Source organism: Tursiops truncatus, chromosome 21, assembly GCF_011762595.2.
Source record: "Tursiops truncatus isolate mTurTru1 chromosome 21, mTurTru1.mat.Y, whole genome shotgun sequence".
NCBI classification, from domain to species: Eukaryota; Metazoa; Chordata; class Mammalia; order Artiodactyla; family Delphinidae; genus Tursiops; species Tursiops truncatus.
Genome location: NC_047054.1, coordinates 22992696 through 23017446, shown reverse-complemented (window position 1 = coordinate 23017446; position 24751 = coordinate 22992696). Strand labels below are relative to the sequence as shown.

The following is a 24751-nucleotide window of genomic DNA, read 5'->3' as shown; positions in this document are numbered from 1 at the left end:
CCATTAAATGTATGCACTTGAATTATTAAAAAAACTTGGAATTACAATAAAATCCTCAATATTTTGCCCATTATGTAATTAGGTAAATAGAATTATGACAAGGTCGATAATTAGTGATTAGTAATATGCCAAAATAATTTCATACATTTATAAATATATCAAAATCTCTTCTAGTTTCATTGTTCTCAGAAACCTAAGAATACCACTCAATGGTCATTTTACTTGTCATTTTCATCAGACACCATTCTTTTTGATTTTGTATTCTACTGAATACATCTTTCCCTGATTACTTTTGTTTTACTGAAAAAAAAACCAAATCTTTTTCTTGGAAACAAAATGAAGTCTAAATTAATTCAATAGCTGCTGAAATTTCACTGAAATTTTAAACAGCTACAAATCCACATTAGCTTTAATATATAGCTAGTACACAATAAAAATTAAAAGAGCTATTTTGGGAGAGTTGATGCAAGTAGAAAAATTGATTAAAGTATATTCACTGAAAGTCCTGTCATCAACATTTTTATTTAGTTTAGTAAATGTTAGAATATAAATACATGACAATATGTTCTTTCTTATCATGGGTAGTCTTTTATATAACTAAAATTCATGGCCAACATTTTACATAACAAAACAACACAAAATAAGAAATCTGTAAATTATCAGAAATGGGACAAGGACATCAGAAAATAATACATTTTATATAAATTATAGAGGACAGTTACAATGAAAACCCATTTCTTTCCTCTCTAACTCAATTTTACAAGATAAAGTCAACACATATTATTCTGCGGACTGCTAAGAGTGCATAAACACTGTGGCTCTTTCAAAAGACAGTGGTCAAAGACAAATGTTATCTTGATGTCATGTATTGTTCTTAGTTCTTAACTGGAGTTGAGCTTCCTTTCATAGTCTTCTTTAGGTGATGGTAGTTTGGCAAGATTTTCATCAGGAAATCCAGCTGTAGTGTCTGGGGCTAAAAAGATAAGAGAATTAAGAACTGACCAGCAGAAAGCAAAGAGTATCAGGTAGAGATGATTATCACCATGTCATGGGATTACAGGTGATTTTCAGACTTTTTTTTTTGGCCCTGCCGTGCAGCATGCAGGATCTTAGTTCCCTGACCAGGGATCCAGGGATCGAAACTGTGCCCCTGCAGTGGATCCCATTCACTGACTTATTTTTGCTTCTGTTTTTTCAATTTACAATGAACATACGTTAAGTTTGGTAATAAGAAAAAGCCAAAAAATTTTACATATAAAAATATATGTTAATCAGTTTTCAACCTTGCTTTCGTAGATTTCACCTTGGCCTCTAAGAATTGAAAAAGTTCCAATTATAGTAGACAACACAAGTAAAATACCCCGAGTACACTGCTTTCTACACGACCTTCAGAGCACACAGCTGTGACACTCACCTGATCTTCTCTCTTCATATACCAGCTTTGCTCAAACTTCCCTCACTGTAAATCTCACTGGGAGTACTTGTGAAAATTACGGACTTTTAGGCCCTTGCCCTAAGAACTTTGTTTCCAAAAGTCTGGGTGAATCCTCTGTAATAAGGACCTCTACATGATCCTTACGTTCAGCAAGATAATGGAAAACAGAGCTGCATACACACCATTATGTATTAAACCTCAGATATTCCTGCTCACTTAATTCTAATCTCCCTTAACCCAACTCCAGCTTCATTTCTCCCTCTTCAATTGTTTTGCTGTTATGCAGAAAGATAGTGAAAAAATACTGGAGTTCTTATTTCCTTTTTGGTCTACAGAGGTAATACCTGCTTATAATAATAGTAATAATAATAAAAGCCAAACATTACAGCATTACAATAACCCAGAAAGAACTGGAATTTTAATTTCTGATAAAATATGGCTAAGAAGCAAAAGTGCTAAATGTCTTGAAAAATACTTTCTTTGGGGAAAGGGAAGGAGGGTGGGTAATATACTGAGTGTGCCAAACAGTGAGGCTCCAAACTTCAATCAGAATATCTTCTGTCCAAAGGAAGTCCCAAATGCCCTATCTTACTTATCTCCTACTCTAATGTGAAACTCCAAATACATACTTCCCATTATTCTTGGTTATTAGGAGGGGACAATTTCTCGTAAGACAGGAAAATATCTAAATATACCTGCATGTTCACAAGCTGTGCTTATTTTCAAGGCATCTATGTTAGTAAACTAACAGATGAACCCAAGTTAGCTATTCAGTATAAATTTGGTAGGTTCATTCCTTACCCTCGAAGGTTGGTATTTTTAGGAGCAAATCCATATAGTTTGTAAGGCTTGGTGATGCACCTCCAGTGAAAATACATAAGACTAGGAATAATATCCCTGGATTTTCTTTTCCCATAATCAATGTGTCATTGTCATCTTTGGACATATTTCTGATATTAAGGACTCAATAATTACAAAGAAATTATAGTTTTAGGAATGTTTCTCTCATGTTTTATTTTAATTATTTGCTTTTTAAACAGCTGACTTGCTGCCCCATTAAAACAATTATGTGGTATTTTGGGAAAATTAGCAGCCCTGGAAAAGACTCTTTTTAAAAGAGAGGTTCTAGTACCTGTGGTCGCTCCGTCTGCACCCGACGAAGGCAGTCTGCGCCATAAATCACTGTGTTCTCAGGGATGACTTCAAACGTGTTCAGGTTGCAGCAGGCCCCGATGATGCAACCACTTGTCAATATTACGTTTCTGCCTACATACGCTGCAGGAAAGACACAGAGAGAACTACCATGTAAGACATTCAATGACTAGAACACTATTTTGTTTCCTAAGATGATGCAAGTCTAAAAATACAAACTGCCCTTAAAAAAATATTAAGAAATCACTTTAGTCCAGAGTTTGTACGGCGCAGAGGCAGGCACCAGACTAGTATCAAGAGCATTCAAAACAGAGCTCTGCTGCTATCTGTGCAATCTTGGGCAAGTCACTGTAAATTCTCTGAGCAAATTCATCTATAAAATGGAGACCATCCCACTTCATAGTTTGCTGTAAGGAATAAATGAGATAGTAAATGTAAAGTGTCAAGCACAGGTTTGACACATAGTAAGTATACAATAAATAGAAAATGACAGTGGGACTCATCATCATCATAATTGGTAATCCAAATTAAATAAAAACCATTATGCAGATTAACAAAAAGCCTAATTTTTTTTTTTTTTAAAGAAAACATTTTCTTTCATGCCAGTCAAGACCAAGAAAGGAAAGGCACTATTCTAAAAAAGTCTTATCACTCCAGTTCTTTCTGGACAAGCTCTTGGAGCTGCTTCCCAGCAGTGATGGTGACTTACACGGCCCCGGCATTGCCCCACCTATGATAAAGTAGCTTACATTTGTTTCTGATGGGCTAGGGGAAAGCAGTCCTGAAATTCAAGAAAGTAAACTGCTAGAGAAACTAATTTTTTTTTAAAGGAAGGAAGGAAGTTTTTTTTGGTTTAAAAAAAATCATTTATTTATTTATTTTTGGCTGCGGTCGGTTTTCGTTGCTGCGCGTGGGCTTTCTCTAGTTGTGGCGAGCAGGGGCTACTCTTTGCTGTGGTGCATGGCCTTCTCATTGCAGTGGCTTCTCTTGTTGTGGAGCATGGGCTCTAGGCACGCATGCTTTAGTAGTTGTGGCATGTGGGCTCAGTAGTTGTGGCTCACGGGCTCTAGAGCACAGGCTCAGTAGTTGTGGTGCATGGGCTTAGGTGCTCAGCGGCATGTGGGATCTTCCCGGACCAGGGCTCGAACCTGTGTCCCCTGCACTGGTAGGCAATTCTTAACCATCGAGCCACCAGGGAAGTCAGACACTAGTTTTTAGGAGAAATCTTTTTCAAATCTTTCACCTGAAGTTTATGGTTTAACTCAATCCTGATTTAAATGTACATAGCTAGAATTTTAAATTAATGTATGAAACACATTACTAGATTAGGTTCCTTAAAGGCAAAGAATTCATCTCATAGCTGTGTTAGCCCACTTCCAACCACGCCTTCCTTCCAAGCACACCGCTTTGCCGTGGTCTGTACTTAGGTTGTTTTCTGGAACACCACAAAGAGAAAGGAGGTAATCAGTTTTCACAATAAAGTTCCAAACATAACTTACCTTTTGATTCAATAACATTATTATCTCCTATTTTCATGGCTTGGGAATCTGTAAGCCAGAGTTAAGTAGACATTGTGAATATGTTCATCTTTCTTCCCTACTAATTCACTCTGTCCTTATCCTGCACTGGGGCAGAGACAGAGGCATGGGAGGGGCCACGCAGGCTGGCCTGGCCAGAACTCCTTGCCCAGGGCAGTCTGCAAGTAAAGTTTTAATCTTTATATAGAAATACCTCAAGTATAAATAAATGTCTTCTATATTTTTAAAGAAATGAGCACCTTATACCCCGATTTTATGAGTAACATATTTTCACAATTGTTTTAAGGAAATGAAAACTAACACCCAATCACTTAAGGGTAGCACTGTTAATGGCTTGATATATCTTTATGTAAATATGTATAATTCCCTTTATATAACTAGAAATCAAACTGTACAAAATCAAACCGTATAAACGTCTGTAGCTCGCTTTATTCGGTTCACTTCCATTTGCAAGCCTTATCCCATACCATCAAAAATCTTTAAAAACATAATTGTAAATGACTGCTTAATGGTTCTAGTGGTCCATTTTATGCTTGCAGTTTAATTTATTTAAATATTTTGCTATTGTTAAACCTTTAGATTTTCTCCTTCAAGTAGTTTCTATTATAAAATAAGGTTTCGCTGACATCTTGAAAAGATTTTACTATCTTTTTAGAGTATGAAATCAGCAAAGACACTGGTGACACTTGGGGGGAAAAATGCAAAGAATGAAATGTTTTCATCTCCATCCACCATTTCCTTGTATCAGACAACATACTGTCAACCTGAAACTATATAGGAATCAAATGGACAGAGTGTGGTTCTTAAACCAGGACTGAAGCCAAGATTACTCTGTTCCATGTCTACTGCCACTCAGTCACTGTACCTACCAACAAGATGTAGCAACAGGAGCGAGATGGCTCCTAAAGGTGAGTGTGAGTTTGTGTGTGCATGCATGCACACCTGAAAACAGCATACTTCTTTTACTCGGGTTATTCAATGGAACAGAGGGGATTATACTGTAAATAAGTCCTTTCAAAGAGCTGGATGGCCTAGTCCTAAAAACATAGTTTATATATGTTTATATATACACATAATATAAATTACATAATACATAACATATATTACATACAATTATATTATGTGTTAAAAAATAATTATATATATATATAAAATGTAAGTATTTGATAGATAAATTACAACAATCTCTACAGAGGAGATTTAGGTACCAAGACAGCTGGAAACGATTTATCTTAAATTATGGCAAAGGATACAGCAGCCAACTTCAAACACATTATTGGTGCCAATGACCATAGGTTTGGGCTCTGGATCTTCAGCATCAGGAGTGATATTTTCAGGGTGACTATAGAAAGGAGAGACAAGTTATCAACAAGTTAACAGTGCAGTAAGCAATTCTGCTGGTTTGGAATTTGGGTTCGTTCTCTCAATTTTACCTCCATCAAGCTTAATATATGTAACGATGTAAGTAATTTCTTAATCCAAGTGAATTATTTATCCTCTATGCTGCAGAAGACTTTATTCTGAGTTGAAAAAGAACTACTGAAATGTAAAGAAGTCATAGGTGTGTATAGAAGGTCAGCTTTTCTTTGTTTATTTTTTAAACTCAAAGCCCAGTGTGCCTTTCCCAGGACAAGGTAGAAAAGATGCTGGCTAGGACTTTCGGCTTGTTGAAATGGAATCAAAATCATGCCTAACTTGAAAAATTCCCTTTCTTAATAATCATTCAAGATTGTGAAACGTAAACAGATATTCACATAAAATAATCATTTTATGCTGTTAGGTGGATAGCTGAAACATTTAGAACATAAGATGTTTGTGGTCTAAGAGGAAAAAAGCCATTTAAAAACAGTGCTTTATCTCTGACAGCTGAGTTACTGCAGAATATAACTTGTTAACTGACTTACACTAAAAGTGCCAAAATATATTTTAAAAAGAAACTGCTTAATATAGTAAGAAACTCCCAAATCCTAAGTAAGCATTAAGAGAAATCAATCTCTTTACCACAGTTAAGTATTTTCCCAAGGTCTTGATTAAAAATTCCATACACTGTTGCTATAAATTAGGTATAAGCTTGAATTTCCTGCCAAAATTTTACCTAGAAAGCTTTACAAATGCTTATAAAAATTTCACAGGTATGATAGTCTAGTTCACTAAGATCATGTACATGTTCTAATATTTTATAAAGTTTAAAAATTGCCTCTAGAACCCCCAATTTTTCAAATATAATTCTGAGTGTTATCCCTCAAAGCATATGAAAATATATATCAGATTTAAGTTCACATGTCTGGGTATGAGAAATAACATTGCAGCCAGAACCAAGACATCCAACTAAAAGACTATCTGAGGCAGTGAGCACAGCACTGGGCCACTGGGGGTGTCCTCAGGAAATGTTCGCTTCAGGAACAGAAGAGGCTGTCATATGTAAGGGGAAGATTATCAGACTGAGACTCGGAGATTCTAGTCATCCACCTACGAGCTATCTCACCTTGGACAAGTCTCTTTACCCCTCTGGTCTTTGCTTTCCTCATTTACTAATTACTTGTGTTGAAAAAGATGCTTAAGATGAATGGATAAAGAAGACGTGGCACATATATACAATGAAATATTACTCAGCCATAAAAAGAAACAAAATTGAGTTATTTGTAGTGAGGTGGATGGACATAGTCTGCCATACAGAGTGAAGTAAGTCAGAAAGAGAAAAACAAATACCGTGTGCTAACACATATATATGGAATCTAAAAAAACAAAACAAAAAAGGTTCTGAAGAACCTAGGGGCAAGACAAGAATAAAGATGCAGACGTAGAGAATGGACTTGAGGACACGGGGAGGGGGAAGGGGAAGCTGGGATGAAGTGAGAGAGTGGCATGGACATATATACACTACCAAATGTAAAATAGCTAGCTAGTGGGAAGCAGCTGTATAGCACAGGGAGATCAGGTCGGTGCTTTGCAACGACCTAGAGGGGTGAGATAGGGAGGGTGGGAGGGAGGGAAACGCAAGAGGGAGGAGATATGGGGATATATGTATATGTATAGCTGATTCACTTTGTTATAAAGCAGAAACTAACACACCATTGTAAAGCAATTATACTCCAATAAAGATGCTAAAAATTAATTAATTAATTATTTTAAAAAAGAAAAAGATGCTTAGTGTTTCCCTAGTTCTCAAATAGTGGGCTTTGCAGATGTCAGTTGTAAAAGGTCCCTGGAGATGGGGCTGAAATGAATGGAAACGCTCTCTGTGGCACCTGATTCAGAGCATCTGTAAGAGTCTCACTCACCCATTTATGATGAGCGCCTGTTCTTCTATTAGGTTCCCTTCGCCGATCACTATGGGCCCGGCTTCCGCGATGATGCGTGCTTTAGGGTGGATCACTGTCCTGGGTCCTGTTAAAAGTATGGTGAAAAGAAATTACTTTTGAAGGCTGCGCTTCCAAGGAGGCTGTTGGGAGGAACGTTTCCTAAAGTAGGTGCCAGGCACCACACTAGGCACGTTACAAATGTTATCACTGCCGTTTGTGCCAAATCTCAAGCCGAGGTGAGTGGAGACAGCACACGCTTTGGAGCCGGACAGCCCTGGCTCACCCTCTGTTCTGAAGCCTCTGTTATCTCAGCGGTGAAATGGGGGCGGTGATAGTAACAGTCTTGCAGGGCTGTTTTAAGAATTAGATGAAATAATGTTTGTAGACATAGTATTCTGACACATAGCCAGCAATAAAAATTAATTCCTTTCCTTCCTTTCCCTCATAAAGGTAAGGCTCTCTTTGCTTATGGTGGTGCTTTCTTATGCTAGTGCATTACAGAATTAGTCCTTTTAATTAGCTAATTAATTTATTTATTTTAATTAATTTATTTTTGGCTGTGTTGGGTCTTTGTTGCTGCATGCGGGCTTTCTCTAGTTGCAGTGAGTGGGGACTACTCCTTGTTGCAGTGCGCGGACTTCTCATTGCGGTGGCTTCTCTTGTTGTGCAGCACAGGCTCCAGGCGCACGGGCTTCAGTAGTTGTGGCACGTGGGCTCAGTAGTTGTGGCTCGCGGGCTCTAGAGCACAGGCTCAGTAGTTGTGATGCACGGACTTAGTTGCTCCGCGGCATGTGGGATCTTCCTGGACCAGGGCTCGAACCCGTGTCCCCTTCATTGGCAGGCGGATTCTTAACCACTGCGCCACCACAGAAGCCCAAAATTAGTCCTTTTATTAAGGGATTAAGAGGAAATATGGGCGAGATGAGAGTTAGAAAATATGGAGACTAACTTTGTTAGTCTTTGTTACTATGTTAACTTTGTTAACTAGCTTTGTTACTCTGTCACCATCCCTACTGGTCTAGGATGTGATTTTAACCAGGTGAAAGGGGTAACGGCAGGCAGAGGAAGGAGCCAAGCATGGTTACTGGAGTCCTACGACTCTGATAAAAGGAGACCTGAGGCAGTGACTCCAACCTCAAGTCGAGGGGCAGGAAGGGCTCTCATCAAGCCCATTGGCGGGTCAGGGTGCACTGCCTAAATCCGGTAACATCCCCTCCCTATAGGCCTAGCATTTGGGTGATAATGAAACCACTAGTGAGAAAACAGAATCTCTCTCGGCAGCCGCTCTCTCCAACACCCGCCCACCCACCCATACCAAGGCCATTTTTATCTGTAAACAAGCGCACAGGAAGTAACTGACTCTGAAAGTAAGAGAGGGTGGGCAGAAGTGCTGACAGAAAGTAGGAGGGGAGTCAGATAGATGGCACTGTCCATGAAATTCAGTATTCTATTGTTTTAATAAAGTATATTAATAACTTGTTAATTTATTCAGTAATCATTATCTGCTTGTGACAGGCAGGGCTGTATGTTACAGGGAAACAAAAAGGAATGTGTGCTATATTTGCCCTTTTGAGCTTGTTTATCTTAAAAATTGGGATACTTAACATGCTTGCTCAAAAATGTATTAAAATAAAGAGGCATTACAGGTGCCCAGAAACTGGAAGGAATCTCGGTGCAGCTTATTTTTTTCCCTAACAATGAAGAGCTCAGGATTGATAAAGAGGGTGGGGCCCAAGTCAAAGGATGCACAGAGAGTGGCTTTGTTATTTCTGTCACCTCTGGCTTCCCAAATTCTCAGCTACTAAAGTACAATTTCCCTGGCGAATTCTCCTGTTCAGGATAGGAGATTTCAGAATAGAAGACGGGATCACTGAGATCCCGGGGAAGCTTCTCAAGGCGACTGTGACTGTGACCACGTGTGCCTTTTTCCTTTGCTAAACACACACACACACACACACACACACACACACACACACACACACACACACACACACACATAAAAGGAATACATACTCATTAGAAAAACCTCAATCAAAGCCAAAAGTGAATGATCTCTCTCCTCTTGCTAATCCCATTCCCTAGAGATAACTATTCTTAAAAATTTGGAGTATATTATTCCAGACTTAAGTACTACTATATACTTAAAATCTGTAAATATCACTGTATATAAAATATATTTCATTAGAAAGTTAAAAAATAAAGGAGAAAAAATATGAATTACAAGTACATACTTTTTCAAAAAAACAAGGAATAGTACTTATTCTGCAATTTGCTTTTTCACCTAATAAGTCATGGTGATTTTTCCATATAAGTATCTAGCTGGCTATTCTTTTTAATGGCTGATTATTATTTCACATCATATGAATATACCATAATTTATTTAACCAATCCCTTAATAAGGGGCATTTAGAAGTTAACACTTTTGGGGAGAGGTGCTAAAACATTTCTGAAACAAACACTGGATTCCTTTGAAATGAGAAATTTCTTACAGGTCTTCCAGCCATGTGAACCAATTTAAATCTGTAGTTTGCACAATACCAGATTTACATTTTACGTCAAAATATTCCATGATAAAGGGACACGATCTTTCTATTTTAGGTTCTTTATAATTAAAGCCCCAGCTAGCACCCCGCCCCTTGTCTAGAAAGTCCAGGCTCTGGCCTTTATCACTTAAAGGCTATGTGCTTAATCTCTCAAATGCCTCAGTTTTCTCATCTATAAAAAGATGAGCACGATAACCTACCTCACTGGGCTGAAGTGTGGATTATATAAAATAATGTTTGAAAAGGAGATCATAGTTTTTCAAAATGGGAAGTTCATCATAACCTGACACTAAGAGCTAAGAACTTTATCACAGTAAACAAAATAACTTCTTCTGGTCTGAGAAACAGAAGAAAAGGGAGTGCTTTACTTCCCTGATACTCAGGTACTGGGGTAAAACCTCTTTTTAACCAGGGAGGAAAATTCTTCACCAAACTGTAAGATAGTGAAAAAGATTAATAATTAATAAAATGAATAATTTTCCATTGCTGGCATTAAAAATCTGACAGGAGGAAGAGATCGTCATGGCTGTGACAGAAAGCAGATCCTTTGCCACAGCTAGATAAGCAGCCAGAGGCACTAGATATTCTGCTGGTACTCAGGCTGCAGCTTTTGACAACAAGCAGCCTTGCAAGAAGCTACCTGAGAGAGGGCTAATAAGACAAAAGTACCACTGGGACCTGTGCTCCTTTAAAAGTTCCTCTGAAGTCCAGCTTTGAAAACAATTGGCATTTTCATCTCCCTTTCAAAAATAATATAATACATGTTAATTATACAAAAGAAACCCAAAGAGATGAGCACAAATTTTTAAAAATTAAATAATCCCAAATCCCATGTCTTCTTACACAATATTTAAAAATAATGTTGGGGCTATTTTAGCCAGGTGTTTATTATTGTTATTGTTTTTATCATTATTAATAAGTTTGTTAGTAAGTAACTGGAAAACTGGTTATAAATCTGATGGCCTTGCCCTGGGATATAAAGCATTATATGAGACCTGTGAGCAGCTGCTGTGAGACCTGTGTTTAGGACAACACCTCCCCCTGGTGGCCACACTGCCAAACTACAAGTCTTGGAGTTCAGGGCGTGAAAACTATCTACTTCAAGTTGTGATGTTAACAACAAGGTCATGGGTGACAATAAACTGAATTGCTTCCCTTAACCTCTTGTAGGTCTTTTTTGGGCAGAGACTAGAGAGGTTAGTACGTGTATATGAACCGCAGGACATGTGACTGCTAAGACTTAAATTTGGTGAACTCCTTAAAGGAACCTTCTGACTTAGGTGAGTGAGGCTTTGTCTCTGCGCAGCGCTGGAGGTCGTCACCAGACAGCCCGGCAACCTGAGCACTAGTCCAAGACACTGGAATGTGAGCACAGTCTGCTCCATACTTTTCTGCACGCAAGAAGCATTTTTACCTAGAATGGGTCTGAATTCAAACCAAGCTGAAGGGTCTTGAGGTTAAAATGCTTTAACAATAAAAATCTGTCACCATGGAAAGTTTTTTTTTAAAAGGCTGCTGTGAACTTTCTTGGCGCTCTTTCTGGCGGGGCAGTTTGTATATTTTCTTACCAAATGTGCTGAAACCCTATTTGGCTTATCTCCTTGTTTGGATAAGTGTGTCTAGAGTCGGAGCTGCCTCACTCGCTGATGAATTATTTTTCTAAATGGTTGGCCGGGCTTGACGCAACCCAGCCAGAAAGACATTCCTTGCATCAAATTTCCATTCCCCTCATTTAGTAAAGGGCATTTTTCTTGTCTATCTTTGCCACAGAAAGCAATCTTTGTGGACATTTTCATATGTCAATAAATAGCTCCAAAAGCCACAAGGTCTCTTTTGAAAATGAAAACAATTCCTTTGACCTGTAAGCTGAAGTATCTTTAAGAACTGCTTTATATTCAATGAATTTCTCAAGTCAAAGCCACTGTTCTGCTTTAGTGAAAAAGATTTCCATATAATGTATATATGAAACTTACATAATGTTATAAACCAATGTTACCTCAATTAAAAAAAGATTTCCACAATAAAAGGGAAGCTTATATTAAAAACTCTAATGGAAAGAACGACAGAATAAGTGGGACAAAGTGCTTCCATCACAAAGCTTTGCCACTATACCCAGTTCTGCCTTCACATTACGATGTCCCACCAAGCCCTGTCCTAACCCCAGGAGTCTGCCTTCACCCTGTAACAGGACTACAGGACTGTGCTCAGAGCTACCTTTCTGAAATGTTTTTCAGCTTTCAAAAAAAATTTTCAGGAAATAATGCATGGCCCATGAATCAAGGCAAACTAATTAAAAACAGGCTTCATACTATGAAACCTTATTTACCCAAATTATAATTAATGAGAGTGCTGTTAGTTTTCCCAAGGTCTGTTTCCTAGCTGCCTCTAATGAAAGGGTCAAGTTCCTGCAGAGCCACAGCCATAGGGTTTCTGGTTAAGGACAATACTTCAAAGCTTCGGACTAGTTACTTTGATAAACCAAATGCCTGATTTTCTAGGAAAACAGAAGATCAGGTTTAAAGTTCTACTAACTGAAATATAGCAAAGGAAAAAATTACTTTCCTCCTCAAATATTTCAGAATGGAATAATTTGATAAGAGTAAAACTGATAAGGGAATGATAAGTTATGTAAAACATCCTGAAAAATCTATTAATTAAACTACACTTAAATTCATTGCCACTTAAGCCAGAAAACAGAGCTTATTAAGTGCTCAAATCTCATACTGTAACAGAAGACTTACATTAGTTGTTTTGATAAATTAAACAAAAACAGCCGTAAGTTGAAAAATAGTCCATTGACAGAGGAATGGATAAAGATGTGGTATATATATATACAATGGAATATTACTCAGCCATAAGAAAGAATGAGGTAATGCCATTTGCAGCAACATGGAAGGACCTAGAGATTATCATACTAAGTGAAGTAATTCAGACAAAAACAAATATCATATATTGCTTATATGTGGAATCTAAAAAAATGGTACAAATGAACTTACTTACAAAACAGAAATAGAATCACAGATGTAGAAAACAAACAGTTACCAGGGGGAAAAGGGAGGGAGAGGGATAAACTGGGAGATCAGAACTGACATATACATACCACTATATATAAAATAGACAACTAATAAGGACCTACTGTATAGCACAGGGAGCTCTACTCAGTACTCTGTAATGACCTCTATGGGAAAAGAATCTAAAAAAGGGTGGATAGATGTATATGTATAACTGATTCACTTTGCTATACAGCAGAAACTAACACAACATTGTAAATCAACTATGCTCCAATAAAAATTATTAAAAATAAATAAGAAAATAAAAGTTTCCCTAAGAAGAAAATTCCACCCCCCAAAAAAAACCACAACACTAAAAATAAAAAAACACAACATGGTAGGGAGAGTGAGGTTTAATCAGATAACTTATCTCTACTCTCAGCTTTGATTTAACTTTATATCTCCCAGGAGCTTTTTTAATCTGATGTATTACATCAGAAAAATGAATTAATAGTATCAAAAGATAAGAGATAATTTTATACCAAATATAACATGATAGAAATGACTAAATACCAATACTGGAAAATTTCGATATTTATATATAAAATTAGAGATAAGAAACAGGCACAATGAAAATGAGATAAGAATTGTGTAACATAGAACACTGGGTAACTATATCACTTCTGAATTTTTTCCTTTTCTTTTAAAATATTTATTTATTTATATTTTTGGGCTGCATCAGGTCTTAGCTGCAGCACACGGGCTTCTCTCTAGTTTGGGCACGGGCTCAAGAGTTGCGGCGCGTGGGCCTAATTGCCGCGAGGCCTGTGGGATCCTAGTTCCCCAACCAGGGATCGAACCCGTGTCCCCAGCTCTGCAAGGCAAACTCCCAACCACTGGACTGCCAGGGAAGCCCCTTTCCTTAATTTCAAAAATTGAGATGTTTCTGTAACGTGAGCAAATTTTCTTGTTCTAAAAAACTGGGTCAAAAATAAACCCAACAAATATTAACTTAGATCCATTCTATGATAAACTTCAAATCCCTAGTTTTAAAAAAATTACCATTTCTTATGCTACAATCCGTCACTGAAAATCTGTGTTGAACAATCATTTTATATTTTAACCATCAAAGTTGTGCATGATCTGATGGTAATGAGCTTACATGGAAAGTAGATTTAAATACTGTATTTCTTTACATAATTTCAACATTTACAGAAGGCAGGAGGATAAAAGGGATAAACAAAGGAACAAAAGACAGAGGGGGAACAGAAAAGCGAGCGCTGATTCCTGAAACCCCCAGGCCCCAGTCCTATGTAGTGGTCCAGCTCTCCTTTTCACAGGATAAAGCCTTTACTGCTATTCTAGGGATGCTTTGCAAGGACAGGACCTGTTATTTCAAATCTGAAACACACACACAAACACACACAAACATATATGTATACCTGTGCGTACATTTATGCCTGTAGAGACATTTATACCATCTATATATCTACTATACAGTAGATACTGAACACTTATTGTTTAAAGTGAGGAAGAAGTAGAAATGAGAGGGAAAGTAAGTACTATAATCTTATTTTCCTTCTAATTACAGAACACCTTGTGGGCTACTATTAGATGTTATTCCTCGAATCATGAAGAAAACCATAAAAATACTAGAATAAAAATGCAGAGGAGGGACTTCCCTGGCGGTCCAGTGGTTAAGACTCTGTGCTCCCAATGCAGGGGGCTCGGGTTCAGTCCCTGGCTGGGGAACTAAGAGCCCACATGAGGCCAAAAAAAAAAGGCAAAATGCAGAGGAACATTTTGATAAACATGTGACCATCATAATTTCTCCTCATAAAAAGTTTGCAAGTGGTTTAAGAGTTAACAAAGAGTTAATACAGCACTGGAAAGAAAGAGCCATCACCTAAACTTTGAAATTCTGTCAATTTAAAATATTATAATTAAATAAATCCAACCTGGCAAATTCCTAATGATGTTCCCTAATACTGGCATGATCTTTTTAGTAATTTAATGCTGTATTTCCTTTATTTATTTATTTGGTTATGCTGGGTCTTAGTTGCGGCAGGCGGGCTCCTTAGTTGTGGTTCATGGGCTCCTTAGTTGAGGCTTGCCGGCTCCTTAGTTGTGGCATGCGAACTCTTAGTTGTGGCATGCATGTGGGGTCTAATTCCCTGACCAGGGATCGAACCCAGGCCTCCTGCATTGGGAGTGCAGAGTCTTAACCATTGGGCCACCAGGGAAGTCCCCAATACAGCCACAATCTTAACTGGTTTTATAAGACATGATGCCTGAAGTGGCTGGAGGCTTAGACTTACTGAAATTAAAAAAAATCTTTTTTTCTTTTACAGATACTGTTAGTATAAGGGAACAAGGCATATCTTCTCTCTGCAAGTGTACTTAATTCCCTGAAAGCTCTACTCCAGCAACACACAGTGGCTAGTAAAGATGGGCTCACGTTAATAAAGCTACCAGGGCACCATGTCCAGTGAAAACACATGTAAAAGAACTAGAATGTGCTAAAATGTGCATTTGGGGGAATTCAATCATGTTCATATAAGCAAGTTGCCTCATGTTAAATTGTTCATTTGATTTAAATGTTAGACTTCACCTCTAACAAGGCTACAATGATTTTACACTGTGATTAGCCAACGTTTATTGAGTGCTTACTATCTGTTAGGTATTGGGCAATGACTTTCACAAATATTTATTCATTTGTTTGTTTGTTTGTTTGCGGTACGTGAGGTCTCTCACTGTCGCGGCCTCTCCCGTTGCGGAGCACAGGCTCCGGACGCACAGGCTCAGCGGCCATGGCTCACGGGCCCAGCCGCTCTGCGACATGTGGGATCTTCCCAGACCGGGGCACGAACCCACGTCCCCTGCATCGACAGGCGGACTCTCAACCACTGCGCCACCAGGGAAGCCCCACAAATATTCTTTTATTTTTAATTCTTCAAAAACCTATAAGGTAAAAAAAAAAAAAAAAAAAAAAAAAAAACCTCTGAGGGAGGCACTCCTATTTTGCCTGTGACAAAAGCTGCTAACTACCACTGAACATCCATTCTTTCCTTTTGCCTTGTAACAGAACCCAATAAGGGGGCAGCAACGTGTCCAGTTCAGACTACATCTCCCAGCCTTCTCTGTAGCTAAGTGTGTCCATGAGACCGAGACCAAGGCAAAAGACCGTGTGGAACTTTCAGGAAGACTATTTAAGGGGAGCTGATGCACTGGGAGGTACACCCTTTGTCTCCGCTCCTCCCCTTTCTTATCCGAGATCACTCTTCATGCTCTAGCCATCACATCCTAGCCTGCAAGGCTGGAGTTCCCAGACAATCAACTGACAGGCCCTGAATTGCCTACCCCTGGGCTTTTTACATAAGGGAGTAAACCTTTGAGCGTGTAAGCCACCACTACAAGCAGTTGAACCCAATTCTGATACACACAATTACACAGATGGGGAAAATGAGACAGGTTAAGTGACATACCAGAGGTAACTCAGCAGGTTAAGAGCGAGGATGCTACCCCAAGTCTGTCAGACTCTGTGGTTTATACTCTTAATAGAATGTAAGCTCTGTGAAGGCAGTACCTTTGTCTGCTGTGTTCACTGCTGTGTCCCTAGTGCTAGCACAGTGCCTGGCACGTAGTAGGTACACAATAGCTGTCTCTCAAATAAATGACTTTATTATATTGCCTTGTTAGTTTATCAGACATGAGTTTAAATATAGACTCCATCACACTAAATTCTTTTAGAAATATTAAACACTTAGAGAAATACACTGTTTCTCAATAAAATTAGGGCATCAGTCAAACATAGAAAATAATACCTAATGAATTGTAAAGCACTGAAAGAAATCACAATTCTTGAGAAACAACACTAATAGGCTATTTTCTTACCTATAGTTACATCACCCTTGATTTCACTCTCTACACACACAACTGCTCCAGGTGCAATCTTCACACTGCAGGAAAAAAAGGTAACATTCATCATGTGTAAAGTTTAAAAATACTGTTATAGAAGCTATCTTGACACTGCAATGAGAAAAAGGTTAAAACAAATTGAGGGAAAAATGAAAAATAAACTGTAAGATTTAATATATTATAAACTTCTCAGGTGGCACACCATCCTGAGCTAAAATTATTTATCATGCGTTCTTAAAATGCTTGAGAGGAAAGAGGCTTTGGACTCTTTTAACACCAACATTGTTTCTAAATAGCAAAAAGCTCAAAACAATCTAGATATTCATTAGTAGGGAACTGTTAATAAATTATGGTATACTATGAACTAATATACAGCATAATAATGAATAATCCTGTATGTAAAGAGTTGGAATGATCTCCAAGCTACATTGTTAAGTCAACAAAATCAAAGCCAGAGATGGACAGTAACATGCCAGTATTTTGGTTAAGAAGAGGAAAAAGAGGGCTTCCCTGGTGGCGCAGAGGTTGAGAGTCTGCCTGCCAATGCAGGGGACGCGGGTTCGTGCCCTGGTCCAGGAAGATCCCACATGCCGCGGAGCGGCTGGGCCCGTGAGCCATGGCCGCTGAGCCTGTGCTCCGCGACGGGAGAGGCCACAACAGTGAGAGGCCCGCGTACGGCAAAAAAAAAAAAAAAAAAAAAAAAAAGAAGAGGAAAAAGAATGTTCATTCAAAATATTTAACAATGCAGCAATGTAATATTAATGTAGAAATTTAAAATTTATAAATATTCCTATTTATTCTCTATGTATATGATAAAGCTGCTGATCAAGTGATATAAATTGTAGTGCAAATTATTCAAAAAATTAATAATTTATTAATGTTTTTGATATTCTGCTGTGATCTTTTGTTGGACACAGCTGAATCTAGCTAAATGCTACCCTAGCTGAGCCATGAGCTGACATGAAGAACTGTACCAAATGACTTCCCCATTAAACTGATAATCGTTAAGTAACTTGTAGTCATTAATAATTTTTCTTAGTAGTAATGATATTATTCATGGTGTTAAATCTGCTCTCAGTTTCTATGAAATAACAATACCATTTTAGATATTTCTATTTTATATCTGTGTGGATTTTTCAAAATTTTGATTTCTAGCTGTTCATTGCAAGTTTATAGGAATACAATAATTTTGTATATTGACCTTGTATCTTGCAACCTTGCTAAACCCACTTAGTTCAAGTAGTTTTATAGATTCTCTGGGATTTTCCATGTAAACCAGTTTCATGTAAACAATTTTGTTATCTGTGGATAGGGACAGTTTTATTTCTTCTTTTCCAATTTGTATTCATATTATTTCTTTTTCTTCCCTTATTGTCCTGGCTAAGACTTCCAGTATGATATTAAGTAGAAGAGTGTTGAAACCAGACATCCTTGCCATGTTCTAGCTCTACAAGATAAACAAAACCTATCAAAGTTTCTTCTAAGACATGAACTTTGCATTTCAAGTAAATTACTAAAACCTGGTATACAACAGTTGAAGTTTTCTTGACTTGCATGTTACAGCCTTGATTTATAAATTTTTCAAAAAATTGTTTTCTCATTTCAGTATATATCATATTTATATTGAAATATTTGTATCACCACCAGCAAGGACTAGAAATCTAGAGTGCAATGATTCACTCATATCAATATCATTAAGTTCTATAAATATTCATGTATGAAAATACTTGCTTATTTATTGATTTATTTTTAATTAATTATTTATCTATCTTTGGCTGCATTGGGTCTTCGCCGCTGAGCGCGGGCTTTCTCTAGTTGCTGTGAGCGGGGGCTACTCTTCACTGTGGTGTGCAGGCTTCTCATAGCAGTGGATTCTCTTGTTGCGGGGCATGGGCTCTCTCTAGGCGTGCGGGCTTCAGTAGTTGTGGCACTCGGGCTCAGTAGTTGTGGCTTGCGGGCTCTAGAGCGCAGGCTCAGTAGTTGTGGCACATGGGCTTAGTTGCTCTGTGGCATGTGGGATCTTCCCGGACCAGGGCTCGAACCCGTGTCCCCTGCATTGGCAGGCGGGTTCTTAACCACTGTGCCACCAGGGAAGTCCCTACTTGCTTATTTTTAACATACAGTAGATACTATAAACAAATTTAATGGTACTTTCTGTTTGTGTTTCATGTCTTTTTTGGATACTTCTTTGATTTTAAAAAATATTATTGCAAAGTTTTATTTTTTCAAATGTTTTACTCTGAAACAGATTCATATGTTTTTAAAATTTGTCCTCCTTGATGACTGAAAATTTTCATTATATGTAACATGAACTTAAACAAGACAACCTTACCATTCTAATAAAATACTTAAGTGTTCAGCACATTCAGCTTTTCTGAAATGACTTTTGAGCATCATTTACAACTGGTGCAATGTGTACAGTAGTACTAGTGTGTAACTGCTTAATATTTGTATTTTCTTGAATATTTCCAAACTATCTCTGGAAGAACAGGTAAGAAACAATCAATACTCACTGCCTTCAGAGAGAGGAGCTAGATAGCAGGGACACAAAGGTAGATGGAAGATTTTTTTCATTATATATCATTTTTTAAATTGTTTGCATTTTGAATCACACAAATGCATTACCTATCCAATCAATCAATCAATAGCTGATCAAATTTTCTTAAGGCCAGGTACTACAGAAGTCCTGGATATGTTTCCATAATCAGGGGGAAACTTTATCCACTTTCCTGGAAAAGTCCCCCTCAAATCATAATCCCTAAAAGTGTCTCCCCCTTTATCTAAAAATACTTTCATGTAACTTGTAAGTATCATTTAATGAATTTTAGACTCCTTAGTTTCCCTTTAAGACCAGTTTTTCTGTTCTTCAAATCATTTCTCCCACTGCTTCAGCAACAATCCTCTTTAACCAAGGAAAAAATGATTATTTTTCATTAGCATTACTTCTCATTACTTTCAGTCTCCAAATAAACAAACTGCTATCACAAATATAACCTGATTACACCATATTCACAACGGCATGGGTTAGAATATTTCTAGACCACTGTTCATAACTGTTCTGTGTCATATTACACCCAGGATGCTTGATATCGTACTAGCAGAAACATGACACAAGTCAATGGAGGGAAGAAATGAAAGGCTGTGTTATGAGATAAATGTGAATACGTGGAATATTCAATATGGTTATATTCTGGTCCATTTCTTATCTCATATTAGTTTGTTCAGGGTGATGAGGTGTTTTGTTTTTCCTTTAATGACGCTATCCAATGATGATGCAGCTGTAATTTAACTGAGACACTAGGACATTTCTGGTGGCAGTATCAGGACACGTCTTTGAAATTACTGTACCAATATGCATCAGGAATCATAAAAATATTCATAATGTGTGATCTAGGAAATCTATTTCTGGAGTTCTATCATCAAGAATTCAATAGGAGGAAAATATATGCACAAATTGGTCATTGTAATATTATTCAGAACAGTGAAACATTGTTAATAACATTGATAGCCATAAAAAGGGAGAGATAATGAAATAAAATATTGCCACCAGCTTACTGGAACACTATGTACTCCTTAACAATAAAAACAAGGTAATATTAGCTTTTTACAGAAAAAGTTAGCCCACCCCTGGTCTACATGGACAACTTATCTCTCCTTTCAAAATACCACTAAAACAACAGTAAAGGAATAAAAGTACTATTCCCAAAGAGCAAGGGAGAGGAGGTAACAGCAGATGAAAGATGTCAAGACTTTCAGAAGCCTGTAAGCAGCAGGAAGAGAGTCACTGAGAGGCTTAGCTTGGGGGCACCAGGCACTAGGGAAGGGGAGAAAAGTGAGGCAACCAAGCAGTCAGATGTCTGCCCCCGTCCTCATCCTCAGGAGCACAGCCGGGTGATGACTGGCGCCTCCATGAGGCGCTGCACTTAAGATATCAAGCCAAAGCCAGGTGACAATGACGGGCAGAGCAACAGTGAGACCACCAGCACCCCTTCCCCATGTCCCTTCCTGGCCTCATACAGAATTTCAGGCAGCAAGGAGATAAGACGATTCTTTTCTACAGAAGCTACCAGACATCCTGAGTTCTTCAATGAAAAGCTCAGCTTCCTGCCTGACTTGCTCTACCCTGAAACACATCAGAGGACAAGCCTAATGCATATACCTGGAGCTCCCAGCTGTGCTGTTCTCATGCTTAACAATGGACAGAATGGACAGAAGGCCATTATCAGATACATCCAGGAAGCCTCCAACTAGGAAGGAAAAAACCCAAAACAAACAGGAAAAAAAAATAGTTTGAGGAAACACAGTTAATTCAGATAGTAGAAGAAAACATGAAAAACACACAACACTTATAATTGAGAGAAATGAGACACTACTGCATAAATCAAGACAGAAGCCTATGAAAAAGGAACAGAGTCTAAGAAAGAGGTCCTAGAAATAAAAAACATGACTAATATTCAAAATTCACTAGAAGGATGGAGGTTAAAAAAAGAGCTCTCCCGGAAAGTAGAACAAAATGTAAAAAAAAAAAAAAAAGAGAAAAGGCAAGACGGTTAGAGGACCAATACATGAAGTATAAAAGTAATCCCAATAAAAGTAATATTGAAAGGAGAAAAGAGAGATATTGGTAGAGAATAAACTATGAAAGAATAACACAAGAAAATTCCCCAGGACAAAGGCTATCAATCTCCACTCCAGAAGGACTCAGTGAATGCAAAACACCCATGGGCAAGTACCATTATCATAAAAATTTTGAACACTATAGAGAAGATCCTCAAAAGTTTCCAGGGGTGGGGGGTGGGACAGTCACACACGGAGGAGAAGAAATAATCGGAATGGCATCAGATTTCTTAAGAGCAATACTGGATACTACAACACCAGCAAACAAAGCCTACAGAAATCTGAGTGAAAACTTTTAACCTAGAGCTGTTTATCCAGCCAAACTAGCAAACAACTACGGAAGGAAAATAAAGACATTTTTAGACTTGCAAGGACTAAAAAAAAATATTTCCTATGTACTCTTTATTATGAAGCTAATGAAGGATGTACTTAGCTAAATAAAAGTAAACCAGCAGACAAGACAGATTCTAGAAACAGAGGCTCCAGCGTGCAAGGACAGAGGGAAACATCAGGATAACAGCTGTGCATCAGTCTTAGAGAGCAAAGTTGACAGAGGACTTCAAAGGGAAGATTTCTAGGAAAAAAGAAAAAACCAGAAAGATTATGTGATGAGCATTTGTAAAAAATTTGTAAAAAATTTTAAATTTTTTAAAATTAAAAAAATTTTAAATATTTTTTAAAATTTTAAATATTTTAAAATATTTTTATTATATAGGAACAGCACAGCTGGGAGCTCCAGGTATATGCATAATATTTTTAAATATTTTTAAATATCACCACTTCCTTACTGATGTGAAAAACTAAAAAAAGACATGCAAGAATTTTTCTTCTATAAATTTCTGTGAACAAACCTTCCTACCACAAAGTATTTTTAAAGCTCTAAGTAAAAAGAATATCAAACCAAAAACTAATAATCCCTGGGTCTATCTTCAAGAAATGTTGTTGAGATTAGACACAGCTATGACTGCTCCCATCATTTTAACAGGCACTGACTTTCTACAAGGAACAAGTTAATAAAATTTTAAAATGATCCATCTGGGTTACTATGTGTCACTTGTCTGCTGAAACCACAGAAAATATAAAACCTTTCTACTGAATAGAAGAAAGAAAAAACTTCAGTAACATGAAGTAGAAAACAGAAAATGGTCCAAACCTCTCATTTTCTAGATGAGGAAACTGAAACCCAGAGACTTTAAATGTCTTGAAGCAAAGTTCATTTCCGGGACATCATTATCCTAACACCAGTCATCTCTTTTCTGTTAGCTGAAAGTTTCCTGGAAACATCCTGTCATTTTGGATATTCTTTCTGTGACAGCTGAATGATGCTGCCCTTGAATGTATCAACATTTGTAAATGTTTTTTCAAGTTGGTTTGTGTGTTCAAAAAAGCAATTTTATTAAGCCCTGGACAAATAAATTAACCTCTATAAAACATCTCATTTTAGACATGATTTCCCATCCCAGTTTTCCATTCCCTCACCCTCCCTCTCGCTATGATTTTTTAATGAAAAAAGTATTATCTAACGTTTAACTTATCCTGGGCAAGCGAGAACAGGTGAAACTCAAAAATGCCCTGTCTTCAGTTTTATGCAGAAGGAAGAGGCTCCAGGCAGTGTGTGTTACAATCAGCACACTTTGTGAGGCAGGAATAATTAAACTCACCGCTAGATCAATTAAAACGTGGTCCGAATATCTCCACGTAGACCTCACTGTACCTGGGAGTGATGGGGCGGACGGGGAAACAGGCAGCTGGCAGAAGGCTTAGCCAAAGACCTACCTATTAAAACAACAATCAACACCACCTTCATCTCCACTGCACACTACTATACACTGTGCATAATATTCCTTTCCTCTTTATCTTATGAAAAAGATTACAATTACCTGCCTAAAGAGAAGAAAAACCTAAATGTTAATTTATGGCACCCAAAACAAGGTTTGTCGGTTTTCTTTTTCAGAGAGAATCACCAGAGAGTGTTCAACACTGCTGCTGTGGGAAACAGTTTAACTTAAGCGTGTCCCCATCCCAGCCGCTCCTTTCCACCCAGAGTGCCCAGCCAGTAAGACCACTGGAGAAGCAACCCCAGGGCCTGTCCCCACGCGTCTACAAAGCAGCTAGTTCTGGTCCAGGCGCGGCCCCCCTGGAGCCCGTCTACACAAACACAGCGCCCACGACAGGCACGAAGGGATTGGGGAGCGGCCGGCACTCCCACGTGTGTCGTGGACACAGGGCAGCTACAGGCGCCCCGAAGGCAGCGGAAAGAAAGGGGACAGTTCCTCCGTGTCCGGGGCGGGGGACAACACCCTCCTCCCCTCGCAGCCCCGCCCGAGACCGCTTCCGCGCAGGCGCGTGGCGGAGGAGAGCCGGAGAGGTCGCGGAGGGACCGAGAACCCAGCCCCATTCCGTATACCTTCCCGGGCCGCTCTACCGCTACTCCGTCGCCCCTCCCTCCGCGGACGCCCAGGTCTGGGCCTTAGGAACCGTCTAAGCCGGGCGCCCGGGATCTAAGACACCATCTAAATCCCCACCACAGGCGACCAGGAACAGGTTCCACCCCTGCAGAGAGGACAGAACAGGCTTTTCTCAGGCAGCGACCCACCTTTTTTGAGTCTTTTCCGCCATGGTTTGGGCCTGACCTCCAGTTGGATCTACACAACCGCCTGGGCAAAGCGACGATCTCTACGAACGATTGCAGAGCCTGGCAGGATCGGGAAGGGGCGGAGCCTGGGGCTGCTCGCGGGGGCGGAGCGAGGGCGGGGCCGGCTCTGGTGTAAGGTTCCACTTCGCTGGGGAAAGCGGGTTTGTGCCAGGGGGCGGTGCATGGCCACCATCTGGTTTTAGCGCAATCCGGGGATCGATGGACTCGGATTTAAAACAGCCGTTTAGTTTGATCCAACGCACGTCATTGTGACCTCATTATACCCACTGTTCATTATCAGTCTCCTTTCCTTAAGCATCTTACTGCTAAACGCTGGGCCCTTTTCCCTTTCAGTGTGAGCTCGTTATTCCCGTAAATTAAGTACCCTCTACCTGCTGTCGGTGTCAGGTTAATATCTCTAATTCTGTCCTCCTTGCCGGGCTGATTATTCGATTGCCTACTTCACCTGTCCACTTGGGTGCCTCAAGGTCTTTGAAACCTAAAATGTCCAGAACAGAGCTTTTGATTTACGCCCTTGCCCTCTCTCCAGAGGATCCAAGTTGGTCATTTGATCTCTGTCTAGTAAAGGAGTCCGCCATTCACCCAGCTGCTCAAGTAAGA

The 24751-nt window shown here is 38.8% G+C and overlaps 1 protein-coding gene across 1 annotated transcript; it reads right to left on the bottom strand.

Moving 5' to 3' along the window:
* Positions 1-503: 503 nt before the first annotated feature.
* On the bottom strand, positions 504-24211 carry DCTN6 (dynactin subunit 6). The gene is made up of 7 exons (XM_019921574.3): positions 24092-24211; positions 16855-16919; positions 7407-7512; positions 5379-5467; positions 4087-4134; positions 2568-2710; positions 504-973 (listed from the first exon to the last, which is right to left on the bottom strand). Exons 1-7 carry the CDS (start codon positions 24112-24114, stop codon positions 875-877), a joined length of 573 nt encoding a protein of 190 aa, XP_019777133.1. The 5' UTR covers positions 24115-24211; the 3' UTR covers positions 504-874.
* Positions 24212-24751: the final 540 nt, after the last annotated feature.

Coding starts and splice junctions, on each gene's coding strand:
- DCTN6 (XM_019921574.3), bottom strand. CDS start 24,114: ATGGCGGAAAAGACTCAAAAAAG. Junction 16,920..24,091: donor GCGGAAAAGACTCAAAAAAG/GTGGGTCGCTGC, acceptor TTTTTCCTGCAG/TGTGAAGATTGCACCTGGAG. Junction 4,135..5,378: donor TGTGTTTGAAGTTGGCTGCT/GTATCCTTTGCC, acceptor TCTGGCTTACAG/ATTCCCAAGCCATGAAAATA.